The sequence below is a fragment of the Anolis carolinensis genome, unplaced genomic scaffold (assembly GCF_035594765.1).
Source record: "Anolis carolinensis isolate JA03-04 unplaced genomic scaffold, rAnoCar3.1.pri scaffold_7, whole genome shotgun sequence".
NCBI classification, from domain to species: Eukaryota; Metazoa; Chordata; class Lepidosauria; order Squamata; family Dactyloidae; genus Anolis; species Anolis carolinensis.
In genome coordinates this window covers 1,034,519-1,052,125 of record NW_026943818.1, presented here as the reverse complement: position 1 = coordinate 1,052,125, position 17,607 = coordinate 1,034,519, and the positions used below count along the sequence as shown (strand labels likewise).

The window sequence follows — 17,607 nt, the reverse complement described above, 5'->3', positions numbered from 1 at the left end:
TTGGAATTTTGTGCGCTTCTTCTTCTGAGCACTGTGCTTTGAAACAGGAAGGGAATGAGAATAGGGAAATATATATATATATATATATATATATATCTCCAGGGCCATAGCCAGAAAAAAATTTCGGGAGGGGTTTTGAAAATTTCGGGGGGGTGGGGTGGGTTGAAGCCCTAGTACACACCTCTCCCCGCTACAAACCTGTCAATATCTGCTTGAAATAGTACCTGGAGGGACTCTTAATGTTTTGCGTCTCATAGACTTAGCATGAGGATTTGGTTAACCAGTTAAAATTCATGAGTAAACCAGGTTTTTTTTATAACCTGAAAAATTTCGGGGGGGGGGTTGAACCCCTAAAACTTGCCCCTCGCTACAGGCCTTATGTACACTAGCTGTGCCCTGCCACGCGTTGCTGTGGCCCATTGGAATTGCACTGAATAGCTCCGGTTTTGGGGGTTTTTTAGGCCCTGTGGAGGTTCGTGACGTGATATTTTGTGGTTTCAACCTCGAGGCGTGGATGATGGATTGTGTTGTGAAATTTCGAGGTTGGGGGGTGTTTAGTTTTGTTGTTTTGCTCGGTGCCAGGATCCCATCACTCTTATATATATATACTAGCTGTGCCCGGCCACGCGTTGCTGTGGCAAAGTGGTGGTGGTATTGGTTAAAAATTGTTGTGTAATTTTTATTTGATGTTATTTGCAATTTTTTATTAATTTTATTGTAAGTTATCTTTTTATTTATTATATTTTATTATTTTCTTGTATTATTTTTAGTTATTTTCTGTTATTATAGTATTTTATTGTATTAATTTTTAGTGTTTTTTATTATTTTTTATTGGGTTGCTAGGAGACCAAGTTGGAGGAGCTTAGCCTTCTAACTGGCAGCAATTGGATAAAAGCAATTATTCCTCTCTCTCTAATTAGGACTTTATTTTTCTTTTCTTTTTGTTGTATCAACCTAGAGGCGTGGATGATGGGTTGTGTTGTCAAATTTCGAGGTTGGGGGGGCCTGTAGTTTTGTTGTTTTGTGGGTCGCCGTGATGCCATCACTCTTTTATATATATAGATAGATTAATTAATATTTATTGAAAACTCGCGAAACAGCGAGGCCGCGAAAAGCGAACCGCGGAGTCGCGAGGGAACAATGTTCCCTCGCGACTCCGCGGTTCGCTTTTCGTGGCCTCGCTGTTTCGCGAGTTTTCAATAAATATTAATGCACACTGTTTATCGCAATATTTTCGCAGTTTCGCGCATTTTTGCGGTGTGCAAAAGATTTTGGAAGGGTGGAAAGGAAGAAATAAAGGGAGAGGGGGGAAATAAAAAGGATCTATTCTTCTTCTCTGCCAGTGTACTGTATATTGTAACTGCTAAAATAAAGTCTAAATATTAAAATAAATATAGTGTCCCTACTTTGCGGATTTTCACTTATCGCGGGCGGTCCCGGAACGTAATCCCCGCGATAAGTGAGGGAACAGTTGTATATTGTAACTTCTAAAATAAAGTCTAAATATTAAAATAAATATAGTGTCCCTACTTTGCGGATTTTCACTTATCGCTGACGGTCCCGGAACGTAACCCCCGCCATAAGTGAGGGAACAGTTGTATATTGTAACTTCTAAAATAAAGTCTAAATATTAAAATAAATATAGTGTCCCTACTTTGCGGATTTTCACTTATCACGGGTGGTCCTGGAACATAATCCCCGCGATAAGTGAAGGAATGTTGTATATTGTAACTGCTAAAATAAAGTATCAATATTAAAATATATATAGTTTCCCTACTTCGCAGATTTTCACTTATCGTGGGCGGTCCCGGAACGTAACCCCTGCGATAAGTGAGGGAACAGTTGTATATTGTAACTGCTAAAATAAAGGATAAATATTAAAATAAATATAATGTCCCTACTTTGCGGATTTTCACTTATTGCGGGCGGTCCCGGAACGTAACCCCCGCGATAAGTGATGGAAACTTGAATGTCCCGGGAAATATTCTCTTGCACGCCGAGAACGTCCTTTCCGACATAGCCAGTTGTATCCCGAAGACTCAAAGTGAGTGGGAACGAGACTAGGAAATATATGTGTGTTTATTGGTTCTATAACTCCCGGGACATTTCGGGTGGAATTTTATTTTCCTAAAGATGTTTAGTTTCCGGTATTCCGCCATACTTTGTTCATGTGGCCGGAAGATTGTCATTTGTCTCTAAATGATGTGCCGAACTCTCCGCACATATACTTTCTGGGCGCATAATGAGCGAGCCAAAAGAGGCCGAACTCCTTTTCATTTACAGCATTTTTTTTTCGGTGTTCAAGGGACATTGAAACGGTCAAAGAAAAGAGCAGCCATAACACGCCGCAGATTCCCACCCTGTCAGCTGGAAAATTAAATCAGGTTTTCAGCATGGGATTAGCGGCGAGGTTCGCCGGGAAGGGCAGGTAGTGTCTGTCTTAAATGGCATGAAATTGCGGAATGAGATTTCTCTTTCTTTCTTTCCTCTCTTTGCTTTCAGGCCTTTGTGAAGGCAATTCCCCTGCCGCTGGGCATTAATAGTCTTGCGCATTAGCCGACGCATTAAGTTCACTTTACAAACCAAACTTTGTGGGCGCTGGGTCGTCCACGAGCATCCAATGGATCCTTGTGAGTTCATTACTTGTATGGATAGAGATACTCTTTTGTAGTCTTCCTTACTTCGGTTTGAACATAGATTGAGTTTTAAAAACAAGAGGGAAACAACAGGTATTAGGGTTGTGCTTTCGGGGTAAACCTTGACCCGTTTCGTGTCCTGGCTTTCGGTGTGAACCCCGATCCGTTTTTTTGGGAGGGCAGACATCTGTTTTCGCTCTGGGGTGCCGAAAGATCCATTTTCTATCGGGCCATTATGTGGTGGGCTTCCCAGGCTCCCCTTCCCTTCATTTTAGGCATATAAGCTCTATTCTAGATGTGTGGTGCTCAGCTGCAGGCAGGTAAGCGCTTTAAGGAAGCTTCTTACTCTAGAGGCAAATTTATTCCAGAGTAGGTGCTCGGCTGCAGGCAGATGTGTGCGCTTTCCGGGCCAGGCACGCCACATGCACTTTCCAAGGCAAGGAGGCAAGTTTACTCCTGGAGGAGGCGCTCGGCTGCAGGCAGGTGTGCGTGCTTTCCGGGCCAGGCACGCCACATGCACTTTCCAAGACAAGGAGGCAAGTTTACTCCTGGAGGAGGTGTTCAGCTGCAGGCAGGCACTCATGCTTTCTGGATCTGCATGCCACATGCACTTTCCAAGACAAGGAGGCAAGTTTACTCCTGGAGGAGGCGCTCGGCTGCAGGCAGGTGTGCGTGCTTTCCGAGCCAGGCATGCTATATGCACTTTCCAAGACAAGGAGGCAAGTTTACTCCTGGAGGAGGCGCTCGGCTGCAGGCAGGTGTGCGTGCTTTCCGAGCCAGGCATGCTATATGCACTTTCCAAGACAAGGAGGCAAGTTTACTCCTGGAGGAGGCGCTCAGCTGCAGGCAGGCACTCATGCTTTCTGGATCTGCATGCCTCATGCACTTTCCAAGACAAGGAGGCAAGTTTACTCCTGGAGGAGACACTCAGCTGCAGGCAGGAGCACACACTTTCTGGGCCTGCATGCCATTTTCCAAGGTAAGGAGGCAAATTAATTCCAGAGTAGGCACTCAGCTGCAGGCAGGCATGTGTGCTTTCCAGGCCTGCATGCCACATGCACACTCTTTCCAGGGCAATGAGGCTGCCCAGGAAAAGCAGGCGAGGAGCCGGGATTGGTTCCCGCATGCTTTCGTGTCAAGCTGATTTTCGTACCAGGAGGTGGTTTCCATTATGTGCTCCTGAAAGTAACGAATGTAACGAAGGAAAACGGGATATGTGCACAACTCTAAGAGATAGGCATGTCATCTAGGCCTTTGAGTACAAATTAATGTAGAGAGACAGGCTGAATAAACATGCACAGATTTGTAGCATATGCCGTATTACCTGGCTCGTGGATATCAAGAAAACGAAGAGGGAAATTACAGTCCAGAAGTCTTACTCCAAGTACTCAGGTACAGAAAAGTGTCCCTTAGTTCTGGCCGTGGCCAACGGCGAGCCCAGCGTATTTGCACAAGGCAAAGAGCCCCTTTCTCTCCTCTGCGCCCCCCCCCCCCCCAGCCATAAAACCGAAGGGACGCGTCATTTCCGAATCCCCCGCGGGCCAGTGAGCTTATCTGAATCAAAGAGCTAATTCACCTTTTACAGCATACGAAAACAAAGGTTTTAATGGCAGGCATAAATTGCGCTGGGAAACATAGGCCGCCTTCTTAACTCGTTTGTAAACCTTTTATGGGTGCAAAGCCTTGCATTTTGGAATGAGCCCTTTATGGTTTTTCTAAAGCATTGCTAAATGTCATATTTTTTTCCCCCCGAATGCTGTTCTTTTTGTAGTTGTTCGTGTCTGTGATGTGAAGGTTAGCTTCTGGGGAGTCATTTGAAACGGATCTAAAAATCCCTTTTTTTGTATTGCGGAGCTGACCTAGCCTTCTGCTGTCGTCAACGTTGTTGTTCTTGATGTGTTAAGCATCGCTTTAGAAAATCGTCAGGGGTTGCGATCGATCGGTGTTTGTATTTGTAATCATAAGTAAATAAGTCTTGGCGTCTGTGTTCAAGACTCGGCGTTCTTCATGGGCGTTCCAGTGGATGTTGGGGTGTTTGCAGGAACACTTGTCGAACTCCTCCAGAGCATTTCCGTCGGTCGAACTTGGCAGCCTCGTCTTCCCTCGTGTTTTTTAAACTTGGGAACTCATTCCGTTTCCCTTTCTCTGGCTGCGAACTCTCGTGAATGTGACCGGAATCTAGTCTGCAGGATGTCTTGGCAGGAGGCACTGTGTTTGGGCATCACGTTGATTTATCGCCCGCCTATAGAGCAGCCTCTGAGACGCCTGCCTTTCTCGCTCGGTTGAGGAATGCAGGCCGAAGAGACCATACAGGTGGATGTAATATTCCAGAAGATGAGACGTTTATACCCCCACCCCCACCCTTTATTCTCCATGCCCTAATGTGGTCACACCTCAGAAGGACTACCTGGAATAACATATTTTCTGCTTAACCTGATTTCTTGGGTGGAAACAGGGATAGGAAGTAGCCGGAGCTCAAAGGTAGCGCTTGCTGTCCTTTTGCTATCTGTTGGTGGAGACACTCTTCCTATTAGTCTATACCAGGCCTGGGCAAACTTTAGCCCTTCAGATGTTTTGGACTTCAACTCCCACCATTCCTGGTCTGCCAGGGTTTTAATTGTGCTTCTTTTTTGAGTCCTTGATGGAGTACTTCCTCATCCCTGGAAGTTTTTATGGTGTCATAAAATTAGTTAAATTTCTTAAATTTCCTACTTGTCAGATTCAACCGTCTTTTGAGCTGCTTAGGTCAACAGCAAGCTTGGCTATTAACGGTCGGGAGCTCAATCTGACCTGGACTTGGATCTCATGATCAATAGGGATTTATTGCAGCTGGCTACTAACCAGCTGCGGCACAGCCCGGCGAATTGGATGTTTGGGTGGATGGTGTTGATGTGGTCCAGGAACTTGTTGAGTTCTTCTCCTCCATGGTTCCAAATGGTGAAGGTGTCATCCACACAGCTAAACCATCAGGAGATATGTTGCGTCCCCATGCATTCCATTATTGCAGTTTATTTATGTGTCTCTATGTCTTATAAGGGGTTGGTTTAACTTCTGTTTTGCGAGTAAAACCGAGTTACTGTGTCGCGAAATGATGCCTGTCTAATATATCTGAACCATCAGGAGACACGTTGCATCCCCATGCATTTCATTATTGCAGTTTATTTATGTGTCTCTATGTCTTATAAGTGCTTGGTTTAACTTCTGGTTTGTGAGTAAAACTGTATTACAGTGTCACGAAATGATGCCTGTCTGATATATCTGAACCATCAGGAGATATGTTGCATCCCCATGCATTTCATTATTGCAGTTTATTTATGTGTCTATATGTCTTATAAGTGCTTGGTTTAACTACTGGTTTGTGAGTAAAACCATATTACTGTGTTGTGAAATGATGCCTGTCTAATATATCTGAACCATCAGGAGACATGCTGTGTCCCCATGTATTTCATTATTGCAGCTTATGTACATATCTGTATCTCTTATAAATGCATGTTTAACTTCTTGTTTGCGAGTAAAACTGTATTACTGTGTTGCGAAATGATGCCTGTGTTATATATCTGAACCATCAGGAGACATGCTGTGTCCCCATGTATTTCATTATTGCAGTTTATGTATGTGTCTGTATCTCTTATAAGGGCCTGGTTTAACTTCTGGGTAAAACTAAATTACTGTGTCGCAAAATGATGCCGGTTCTGAAAACTCTGTTTTTATATGGATCTCAATTTCTGCTCATTTTTAAGGAACTCTCCTCCCAATGTACAGTTGAAGAGCTAGGACCAAACTCGTAACCACATGGAAAATTTAATAGCCACTTCCCTCCGATAGCCCCGCCCCCCATCTCCAAAAAGAAATGCACTTACTGTACATTTTAAATACTTTGTTGGAAGCGAGTCTAGTTTAGTGGAAATTCTGCATCTGCTAACAATCGAACCTGCCAATTAACCAATTTATTAGCAAAACAAACTTTGCCTGTAAGGGATGTCGCGCAGAGCAACGTTTTCCCCCCTGAAAAAAATAAAAGTATATGATGTATACACCATAAAATTATTCCTTGCCCCACAAGCCTTCACTCCAGCAGAGGAGAGCCGTAATTGAGCAGTAAAGACTGTTTACAAATCCCTGCTCCTTCCATAATGATCAAAACTTGTGGAAACAATTTTTCCCCCCCGCACAAAAAAAATAAAATAAAATTGGAAAGCATCTGGCTAACAATGCCTTTTGCACAGCAGAGCCATCGAACCCAAATACTGACGACTGGCTGCTCGAATCAATGGCAGAATCCTTTTTTCTCTTTTTTTTGGCAAATACAAGTCCTGTGCTTTTTAAAATCTATTATTGTCGTAATTAAAAATTACCCAGATTAATACGGAACCTGGCAATCTTGGGAAGACTGTTAGGAAAAGCAGATGGTCGCGACAGAGTTGTTTTGAGATGGTTTGTCATCGGAATTATTTCTGTCTGGGGTGGTTTTTTTGGTGTGCTTCTGTTCTGTTTAATGCAATAATTAAACGTGCGCACAACGGCTGCTTCTTATGTCAAAACCATCATGTTGTTTCCCCCCCTTGAGAACCGAAAATGAAAGAAGCTGGTGCTTGGAGGTGGTGATCATTGGCATCAAAGAAGACTTTATTATTATTATTATTATTTATAGTATTTGTATTCCGTCCTTTTTTCTCACCCCCAAGGGGATTCAGGGTGGATCACAATGCACATATACATGGTAAACATTCAATGCCATTATTAGACATATGACATATATAGACAGACACAGAGATAATTTAACATATATAGACAGACACAGAGGTAATTTAACATATATAGACAGACACAGAGGCAATTTAACATATATAGACAGACACAGAGGTAATTTAACATATATAGACAGACACAGAGGCAATTTAACATATACAGACAGACACAGAGGTAATTTAACATTTTCCAGCTTCCGGCTTCATGAGGGTATGCTCGATCCCGGCCACAGGGGGAGCTGCCGCTTTATCATCCACTTGTGACACCGAGTCCTTGATGGAGTACTTCCTCATTCCCTTCTGCAAGCTGCTGGAAATTTTTATGTTGTCGTAAATTAGTTAAATTAGCCTCCCTCCATAAAGCGGTACCTAAATTTCCTACTCGACAGATGCAACTGTCTTTCGAGCTGCTTAGGTCAACAGGGAGCTAGGCTATTAAATGGTTGGGAGCTCAATCCGACCCGGGCTTCTATCTCATGACCTCTTGATCAGTAGTGACTTATTGCACCGGGCTACTAACAAGCTGCGCCACAGCCCGGCCCTTGGCAAGTATTAGGGCAGCGGCTCTTGACTTGGGGGGTCGGGACCCTGTTGTGGCGAGGTGTCATAGGGGTCGCCAAACAGAAAACACATATTAATTCACAGTGCTCTCCGGAAGTGGATGAACTACATCTCCCCTAAATCACTGTCAATTCCTCCCAAATCCCTTCAGTATTTTCTGTGTGGGAAGTTTGGCCCAATGTTATCGTTGGTGGAGTTCCGAATGCACTTTGATTGTAGGTGAATTATAAATTCCAGCAACTACAACTCCTAAATGTCAAGGTCTATTTTCCCCAAACTCCACCAGTGTTCAGATTTGGGCATAGTGAGTATTTGTGCCAAGTTTGGTCCGGATCCTTCATGGATTGAGTCCGCAGTGCTCTCTGGATGTAGGTGAACTACAACTCCCAAACTCAAGCTCAATGCTCACCAAACCCTTCCAGTATTTTCTGTTGAGAGTTCTGTGCGCCAAGTTTAGTTCAGTTCCATCGTTGGTGGAGTTCAGAATGCGAACTATAAATCCCAAATGACCAAATCAGTCCATGTCCCAATCCCACCAGTATTCAAATTTGGGCGTATCAGGTATTTGTGCTAAGTGAATGAAAATACATCCTGTATATCAGATACTTACAATACGATTTATAACAGAGATGAAGTCGCAACGGAAGTAATGTTATGGTTGGGGGGTCACCACAACACGGAGAACTATATTAAGGGGTCACGGCGTCAGGAAGGTTGAGCACCACTGCATTAGGGTTTCCAAGTCTTAAAGTCAAGGAAGACTTAGCTTTAGTGTTTCCTAGTCCGAAAAGTAGTTCAAGATCCGTTTAATAAGGTCTTGTTTACTCAAAGTATATCCTCCTTGTCCCTGGTGTTGCCAGCATTGTGGAGCCATCTCCTGCCCATTGTATATATTTGAGTCTGGTTTGGACGAGCTGTAATCACTCCTATTCTCACCGGGTTATTTTCATTAAAAATTAGAAAGAGTCGGATCACGAGAGAGAAAGAGTTCCCTCGCACAGCAATTGTCTCCTGGTCCGGGCTTTTGCCTCCGATAACAGTCGGAAGAGTGCCACCCGGCCCTTTAATTTCCCCTTTTTGTCTTCCCGGGAAAGAGGGCAAAAGGGAGTCTTGCGGAGCCGCAGCCCCAGCTGCCCTCCTCGGATCCCCTGCCAGGGCTGCTATCATCTTCTGATCAAATATTAATGTGCGATTCTCTGCTTGCTCCACTAATCCAAAGCCAATTAATATTATCTGTCAATTATTTACAGATCCTGAGGTGCGGAGGCAATTCCCGGAGGACTACGGTGACCAGGTTTGGCATGTGTAATTAATTTTTTACATGGCAAAATTCATTTCCAGGGTTGTTCAACATATTATTGCTGTTCTTTTTTCATATATATATATATATATATATATATATATATATATATACATACACACACACATATATAGAAGAAAAGCAAACTGTAATTACAAAACAGAACGGTTTCCAATGTGTACGGCTCCCAAGCTCGATCAGAAGGGAGTTTTGACTCCCCGTAATCGTTCCATAATGTAAGCGTCGAGGAAGCAGATCCATGCATTTTTATTTCCACCGGCGTTGTCTTGGAAATGCTGCAGGCGGCTTGGCGAGGGTTGCAGAAATATTCCCGCCCCGTCTTTGCAAGGTTTTTTTTTTTTTGCATTGATTTGGCACCGTGACACATTATTTTTTTCCTTCTCGTTTCATTTCGGGGTCATATCAACATTTGTAACCTAATGGTATCACGAAAAAAATTGGGGTGGGGTGTGTGTGGGGTTGCTTGTGTTCATAGGATGCCGTGGGAATTTGGCAATTAGCGCCGAGAGTCGAGGGGAAAGGGAAGGCATCCTGCTCGGTGGCGGTGGCGCGTTAGTGAGGCCGAACAGAATAACCGAAAACTACCAACTACCGCTGATCTCGATGGCTGCTTCCTCCTTTGAATGCATCTCATTAGAGGGAGGGAAAGGAGGAGAGTTTTTGTTTCTGTGCTGTCGTTTACACACTCTGGTTTTTTCGCCAGCTTTTGCACTTGTTCTGTTTGGTCGATACAATCAGTCCCCATGTTAGGAACAAGTGAGTTTGTGCATTAGTTGAATTTAAGTTCAACGCTACCGAAATCTTATCTGCGCCTCCTGGGTCATAAAAAGGTTATGAATGAACAGATCTATCCTCTGCACAAAACTACCGTTCAACATAGAGTCACCATCGATTTGTACACTTTTGTGCCACCGTTTATTTAAGCCAGGCATCAAAACCATCTTTCAGATGTCCAAAAAGACGACCTACGTGGTTTCAGATTCAATGACTTGAATGACGTTTAAATCATGGGTCACAAAGCAAAACCCTGAATTTTTCCAATATGGTTTTTAATGCCTGGGTTAAACGATGGCATAAATGTGTACAAAGTTATTGTGACTATGTTGAATGGTAGTTTTGTGTAGAGGACACTTCAGGCTCTGATCTGTCGCAACTTCTGCTGTTCTAGGTTCATTCAGAACGTTTTTATGACCCAGGAGGCGAAACTTTTTGACCCACCCTCGTATCTTTCACATAGAGAAGGGTTAACATCCCAGCGGTGCTTCCTTGGCTGCCTGTGCCTCTCTTCAGAAGATTTCCACTCATTTTCTAACCCTCTATTAATTGTATTTTGAAAAATCCAGCTTGTTGTGGAAACAAGGATTGGAGAGAAAGCTTTTTCCCATGATAATAATAACTCTTCCAGGAGTGGATTCCCTGTCCTTCACAGGGGAAGATTCCTCTAGTTGTAGCAGTAGTAGTAGTAGTAGTAGTAGTAATAATAATAATAATAATAATAAAAATAATGTGTTGTTGAAGGCTTTCATGGCCGGAATCACTGGGTTGCTGTGAGTTTTCCAGACTGTCTGGCCGTGTTTGAGAAGCATTCCCTCCTGACGTTTCGCTCACATCTATGTCAGGCATTCTCAGAGGTTGTGAGGTCTGTTGGAAACTAGGCAAGTGGGATATATATATATATATATATATATATATATACAGTAGAGTCTCACTTATCCAACACTCGCTTATCCAACATTCTGGATTATCCAACACATTTTTTGTAGTCAATGTTTTCAATACATCGTGATATTTTGGTGCTAAATTTGTAAATACAGTAATTACTACATAGAATTACTGCCTATTGAACTACTTTTTTTGGTCAAATTTGTGGTATAACATGATGTTTTGGTGCTTGATTTGTAAAATCATAACCTAATTTGATGTTGAATAGGCTTTTCCTTGCCTCCTTATTAATAATATCAAATTACAGTAGAGTCTCACTTATCCAACATAAACGGGCCGGCAGAATGTTGGATAAGCGAATATGTTGGATAATAAGGAGGGATTAAGGAAAAGCCTATTAAACATCAAATTAGGTTATGATTTTACAAATCAAGCACCAAAACATCATGTTATACCACAAATTTGACCAAAAAAAGTAGTTCAATAGGCAGTAATGCTATGTAGTAATTACTGTATTTACAAATTTAGCACCAAAATATCACGATGTATTGAAAACATTGACTACAAAAATGTGTTGGATAATCCAGAACGTTGGATAAGCGAGTGTTGGATAAGTGAGACTCTACTGTAGTAAAGAATGAGTTTTTTAGTTGTGTTAAGGAAAACTGCTAAAATATACAGCAGAGCATCCAAAAATACAAACAGGAAACTTATAGTTGCGCATTCAGCTCACAGCAAGCAGCATGTGAAGTGTTGTGGACAGAAAAGAATTTAGAGCTTAGGAGGGAAATATGCAGAGCTCAATCTTCAGGTTTATTTACAAAAATAACTCCATTTCTTAATAGTACAGAACTGGGTCTGAGCTACGATGTATTGAAAACATTGACTACAAAAATATGTTGGATAATCCAGAATGTTGGATAAGCGAGTGTTGGATAAGTGAGACTCTACTGTAGTAGCAATTAATTAAAATGGATAACACAACCTCGTTGAACCCCCCCCCAGCCACATATTGTTGAGTCAATATCAATCCTCTCACTCCCTGTTGTCTCGCCCTTGTTGTTAACTATGAGTCGTTTGCAAGTTGGATATTTGCAACTTGGGGGACCGCCCGTAGTAAAGTCTGGCCCGAAACCTGATTCCCTTTCCCTTAATCGTCCTGTCCTCCTGTTTAGCCGGAGGACTTTGGTGCCGGGAGCAGCGGCGTAAACAACACTCCTGGCGTCGACGTTTCCTTGCAGACGGTTTTGATTTGGGCCCTTTCCCCTTCCGCCTCCCGTCTCCATCCCGCTGAGCCTGTCTCCGTCCTGGTCCCTCGCGGTGTTCAGGAACCGTCCGCCACAATGGTGTCCCCGGTGCCGACTCTCCGGAGAGCTTTTGCAGTATTGATATTAATCTTTAAGTATGTTTCGTGACGGGTTTTGCATCACCGCCTTTTTGAGGACACGCGGCTTCGAGGTTGCGCGACAAAGCATCCTTTTGTAAACGCGCAAGGGTCCGCGTTGCCAATAATCTGTTAATAAATTGCTCCCCAAGTACGTCGAAAGAGCTGCTAGTCCATCATGCGAAATGTAGTCGGATTAAGGGTCCCTCCGAGCTGTTGATGTCTCTTGCGCTTGTGATCTATGGATTACAGGACTGCCTCATACATAAAATATATATTTTTTCTTCCTTTTGTCAAAGGGAAGGAAATTTAAGCAGGCTGCAAACCAGCCTCAGAACAAACCCAAAGCCAGATTGGCAGCACCGCACAACCTCCCCGATCCTTATTAGTGATCATGTACTTAAATAATTTGCAATTTTCCAAAAGTAAACGAAAAAAGGTGGGCCATCAGTTGGAGGGTGGAAACGAACTTCTAAACTCAGATTTGGGATGAGTGCACTCTTCCCCTTGAAGCTATGATGCAAACTTTTGGGTAGCAAAGCTAAGGATGATGGTGATGATGATGAATTTCTTACCGGCCTCTTCCTATAATAATAAGGATGGCTGACAGCTGAGAATCCGTTTTTTATACGCGGGTGGGTCAAAAAGTTTTGCTTCCTGGGTCATAAAAATGTTACGAATTCACCTAGACCAGCAGAAGTTGCTCCAGATCATAGCCTGAACTGTCCTATATGCAAAACTAGCGTTCGACATAGTCACCAACAATTTGGACATATTGCTTAACCCAGGCATCCAAACCATTTTGGGAAAAATCAAGGTTTTGCTTTCATCACCCATGATTTTAAAGCTCTTGTCTTTTGGACCGCTGAACAACAACCTACGTGGTTTCAGATTCAATGACTTGAATATAACAGCTTTAAAACATTAGATAAGAAGTCAGGCGAAGAGCTAAGTGATATGGAAGGCTCCCAAGGAAAAACACCTGGAGCGACGGAGGTCAACAAAAGTCTTAGTTTACAGCAGTGGTTCTCAACCTGTGGGTCCCCAGATGTTTTAGCCTTCAACGCCCAGAAATCCTAACAGCTGGTAAACTGGCTGGGATTTCTGGGAGTTGTAGGCCAAAACACTTGGGGACCTACAGGTTGAGAACCACTGGTTTACAGATTAGAGCAGAAAATAGGCAGCTCTGGTCAGAGCGTCTCCATGGGAAAGTTGAGAGAATTTGTGGGAAAAGAAACAACTTCATGGGTGTCTATTATTTGGCAAGTTGTTTACCTAAGAGTTAGTTCAGGCAACATAGCATTCAAGGGAGAAACTAGGCCTGCGTTCCCTGGTTCTTGTTTCAAGTCAAATGTTAGTTTTGGATGTAAACATCCTGGAAGTTTTCTGTGTTCTAGTTTTTATATTCTTGCTCAAGTTTGACTAAGTATACCTTAAACTCTGGATTTAAACTCTGCTTGTGACTTCCTGGTTATTCCTGGACTCTATTACCTTGGGATGTGCCTGAGAGTTTTCGATTATTTATATCATGTATTGCTAACTTTTTTTATTGTACATCTTCTAATTCCTGTTTTCTTTTTGTATATTTTATGCATTTTTACAACAAATGGTTTGCTTTACTTTTGTGTGGTGCTGTGGTCACAGGGGTTTGCAGGCCTGGGGTGCAACAACGGGCACCTGAAAATAACGTTTCCGGAGCGGGAACGCAGTGCCTTAAAACACAAAGGCTCTTCCTCTTGCAGTGTTTACGCCTGTGCAATGGGTGGGCGCATAGGGTGGGGGGCGCTTGGGTGTGGGGCTTGGCAAGCGCCTCTGTGCTGACAACCCAATCCCACCAGGAATATGGGGAGTTAAGTCAATATGAGGCCACTCACTCATTGCTAAGTTGTTTACCTAAGAGTTAGTTCAGGCAACGTAGCGTTCAAGGGAGAAACTAGGCCTGTGTTCCCGGATTCTTGTTTCAAGTCAAATCTTAGTTTTGGATGTAAGCATCCTGGAAGTTTTCTGTGTTCTGGTTTTTATATTCTTTCTCAAGTTTGACTAAATATACTGTAATAGACTTTCTGGCTATTCCTGGACTATATTACCTCGGGATGTAACTGAGATTTCTGGATTATCATCTATTGCTAATCCTTTTTTTGATTGTATATCTTCTCATTCCTGGGGTTTTTTTTGGTATATTTTATGTGCTTTTTCATCAAACTGTTTGCCTCTGTGCTGACAACCCAATCCCACCAGGAATATGGGGAGTTAAGTCAATACGAGGCCATTCACTCATTGGCAAATTGTTTACCTAAGAGTTAGTTCAGGCAATGTAGCGTTCAAGGGAGAAGCTAGGCCTGAGTTCCCTGATTCTTATTTCAAGTCAAATCTTAGTTTTGGATGTAAACATCCTGGAAGTTTTCTGTGTTCTGGTTTTTATATTCTTGATCAAGTTTGACTAAATATACCTTTGCTTGTGGACTTTCTGGCTATTCCTGGACTATATTACCTCGGGATGTAACGGAGATTTCTGGATTGTTATCTATTGCTAATCCTTTTTCTTATTCCTGGTTTTTTTGGTGTATTTTATGTGCTTTTTTCATCAAACTGTTTGTGCTGACAAATCAATCCCACCAGGAATATGGGGAGTTGAGTTAATACGAGGCCATTCACTCATTGGCAAATTGTTTACCTAAGAGTTAGTTTAGGCAACGTAGCATTCAAGGGAGAAGCTAGGCCTGAGTTCCCTGATTCTTGTTTCAAGTCAAATCTTAGTTTTGGATTTGACTTGAAATATACCTTTGCTTGTGGACTTTCTGGCTATTCCTGGACTATATTACCTCGGGATGTAACTGAGATTTCTGGATTATCATCTATTGCTAATCCTTTTTTTTTGGATTGTATATCTCCTCATTCCTGTTTTTTGGTGTATTTTATGTGCTTTTTCATCCGACTGTTTGCCTCTGTGCTGACAACCCAATCCCACCAGGAATATGGGGAGTTAAGTCAATACGAGGCCACTCACTCATTGCTAAGTTGTTTACCTAAGAGTTAGTTCAGGCAACGTAGCGTTCAAGTGAGAAGCTAGGCCTAAGTTCCCTGATTCTCGTTTCAAGTCAAATCTTAGTTTTGGATGTAAACATCCTGGAAATTTTCTGTGTTCTGGTTTTTATATTCTTGATCACTAAATATACTATAATAGACTTTCTGGCTATTCCTGGACTATATTACCTCGGGATATAACTCAGATTTCTGGATTATCATCTATTGCTAATCCTTTTTTTTTTGATTGTATATCTTCTCGTTCCTGTTTTTTTTGGTGTATTTTATGTGCTTTTTCATCCGACTGTTTGCCTCTGTGCTGACAACCCAATCCCACCAGGAATATGGGGAGTTAAGTCAATACGAGGCCACTCACTCATTAGGAGGAAAGCCCTCCGGTCCTCCTCGGCTCCCCCCGCCCGCCGCTCTAAATTCTTGGCGCTTGTTTTTACATACAGTGTGTTTCCCATGTAGGCAGCGCATCTGATCAGAGCCCTGGCTGCCGCTGGATGTTTTATTCTGTGTGTTCTTTTGTACCTTACAGTAAAAGAATCTGTCACAAATTATTGTGGCTCCCAGCTTTAGAAACCCGAGAAAAAAGGGAGGTTAGGCTGACATCTGTGGCTGAATAATGATGGGCAGCCTTTTGGCTCCCCTTGAGCCACAAAGCTAGCGTTGCCTTTAGAGAGGAAAAAGGGAGTGAGAAGAAAGGGGGGAGGGATAAAAGGAGGGCGACAAATCCGCGGTCCGGAGATGTATGGCCGTTGGGCCCGTGCTTGTCTGCGCGGCACCCTAATCCGTTTTGATCTCCGCTCTTAATTGTCTGCCTAAGACAAACGGGCAGGAAAAGTTCATCAGTTTCATCTTTTTTTTCTGCACGTTCTTTCTTTTTTCGTACGTTTTTTTTTTTGCGCGTTCTTTCTTTTTTTGCGAAAAATTTCCCTTTTCATTTACGGGCAGAATAAATGATCCGTCGTCGTCGTCGTCGCTCCTTTCTTTCCCCGACACGGGCGGAAATGCGGGACCCCAACACATTTTTATTAACGCGGTCCTTTCTCCCTCATTATTTCAGCCCCTCTCCGCTCTCTCGATAGATCTCTCCCCGTTTCATGAAAAATGTAATCTGAAATGTAAATAAGGGGGTTTGGGTACAAAGGGAGGAGGAGGTAATGAGCCAGCGAGGCCTGCGCGGTGCCGGGATCTGGGTTGTAATTACCCACCAAGGTAGGCGCAGGTCGCCTCCCTCCGGAGCAAACAACAACGTTTTCTACTTGAGGAAGGTAGGAGTGAAGGGTCGGAGGGGCCGCTGGCCATCTATAGAGAGAGTCGCGATGATTCCACTAAATATTTAGCAAGCGGAATGGTCTGCTTCGATCACAACAACAATAATATTTATTAGAAGTTGGCTGCGCTGCAATCAAATGCCTTCTGTTGTCTCTATTTCATTACCCTCACAGAGGCATAGTCTTTGGGAGTAAGCAGTTCCAGATAGATACAGTAGAGTCTCACTTATCCAAGCCTCGCTTATCCAAGTTTCTGGATTATCCAAGCCATTTTTGTAGTCAATGTTTTCAATATATCGTGATATTTTGGTGCTAAATTCGTAAATACAGTAATTACAGCATAACATTACTGCATATTGAACTGCTTTCTCTGTCAAATTTGTTGTAAAACATGATGTTTTGGTGCTTAATTTGTAAAATCATAACCTAATTTGATGTTTAATAAGCTTTTCCTTAATCCCTCCTTATTATCCAAGATATTCGCTTATCCAATCTTCTGCCGGCCCGTTTAGCTTGGATAAGTGAGACTCTACTGTAGTTGTTTTTACGACTTTTTCTTTTGGTTTTACCTGTCTAATTCGTGCTTGGATCTGTTTTTATTTGATTGTTATCCTGTTTTTGTTTTTGTTTTATATTTTAACTTGTTTATACCTTGTTTTCTTTTGGGCTTGGCCCCATGTTAGCCTTCGGGGAGATGGTAGCGGGATACAAAAATAAAGTATTATTATGATTATATTATAGACTGGCTCTCAACAGCTCTGAGGGAAATACGTTTAGTCTCGTCTTTGTATCTCATCACTGTGAGATTTTTTTAGGTACTCGCGTGCCTTAAATGTCTCTCTGTAGGGTAAATTTAGGACTCCGGGGAAGCATGGCGAGTTTGACTAACTCAACCTACTGGACTGACTCACCAAAGTGGGAGTTGTAGTTTAGCCCACAGCCAGAGAGGACACTGAACCTCACTTGTGATGCATCTAGTTCGCCCACA

General features: G+C 42.7%; 1 protein-coding gene across 11 annotated transcripts in view; it reads left to right on the top strand.

Annotated features, from left to right (window-relative positions):
* dennd1a (DENN domain containing 1A) overlaps window positions 1-17,607 on the top strand; it is a 203,359-nt gene that overhangs the window by 40,701 nt on the left and 145,051 nt on the right. For all 11 annotated transcript variants that reach the window (XM_062959488.1, XM_062959482.1, XM_062959484.1 and 8 more), the window contains exon 3: window positions 9,196-9,239. In XM_062959488.1, coding sequence (XP_062815558.1) covers window positions 9,196-9,239 — 44 coding nt within the window. The remainder of the gene's footprint in view (window positions 1-9,195; window positions 9,240-17,607) is intronic.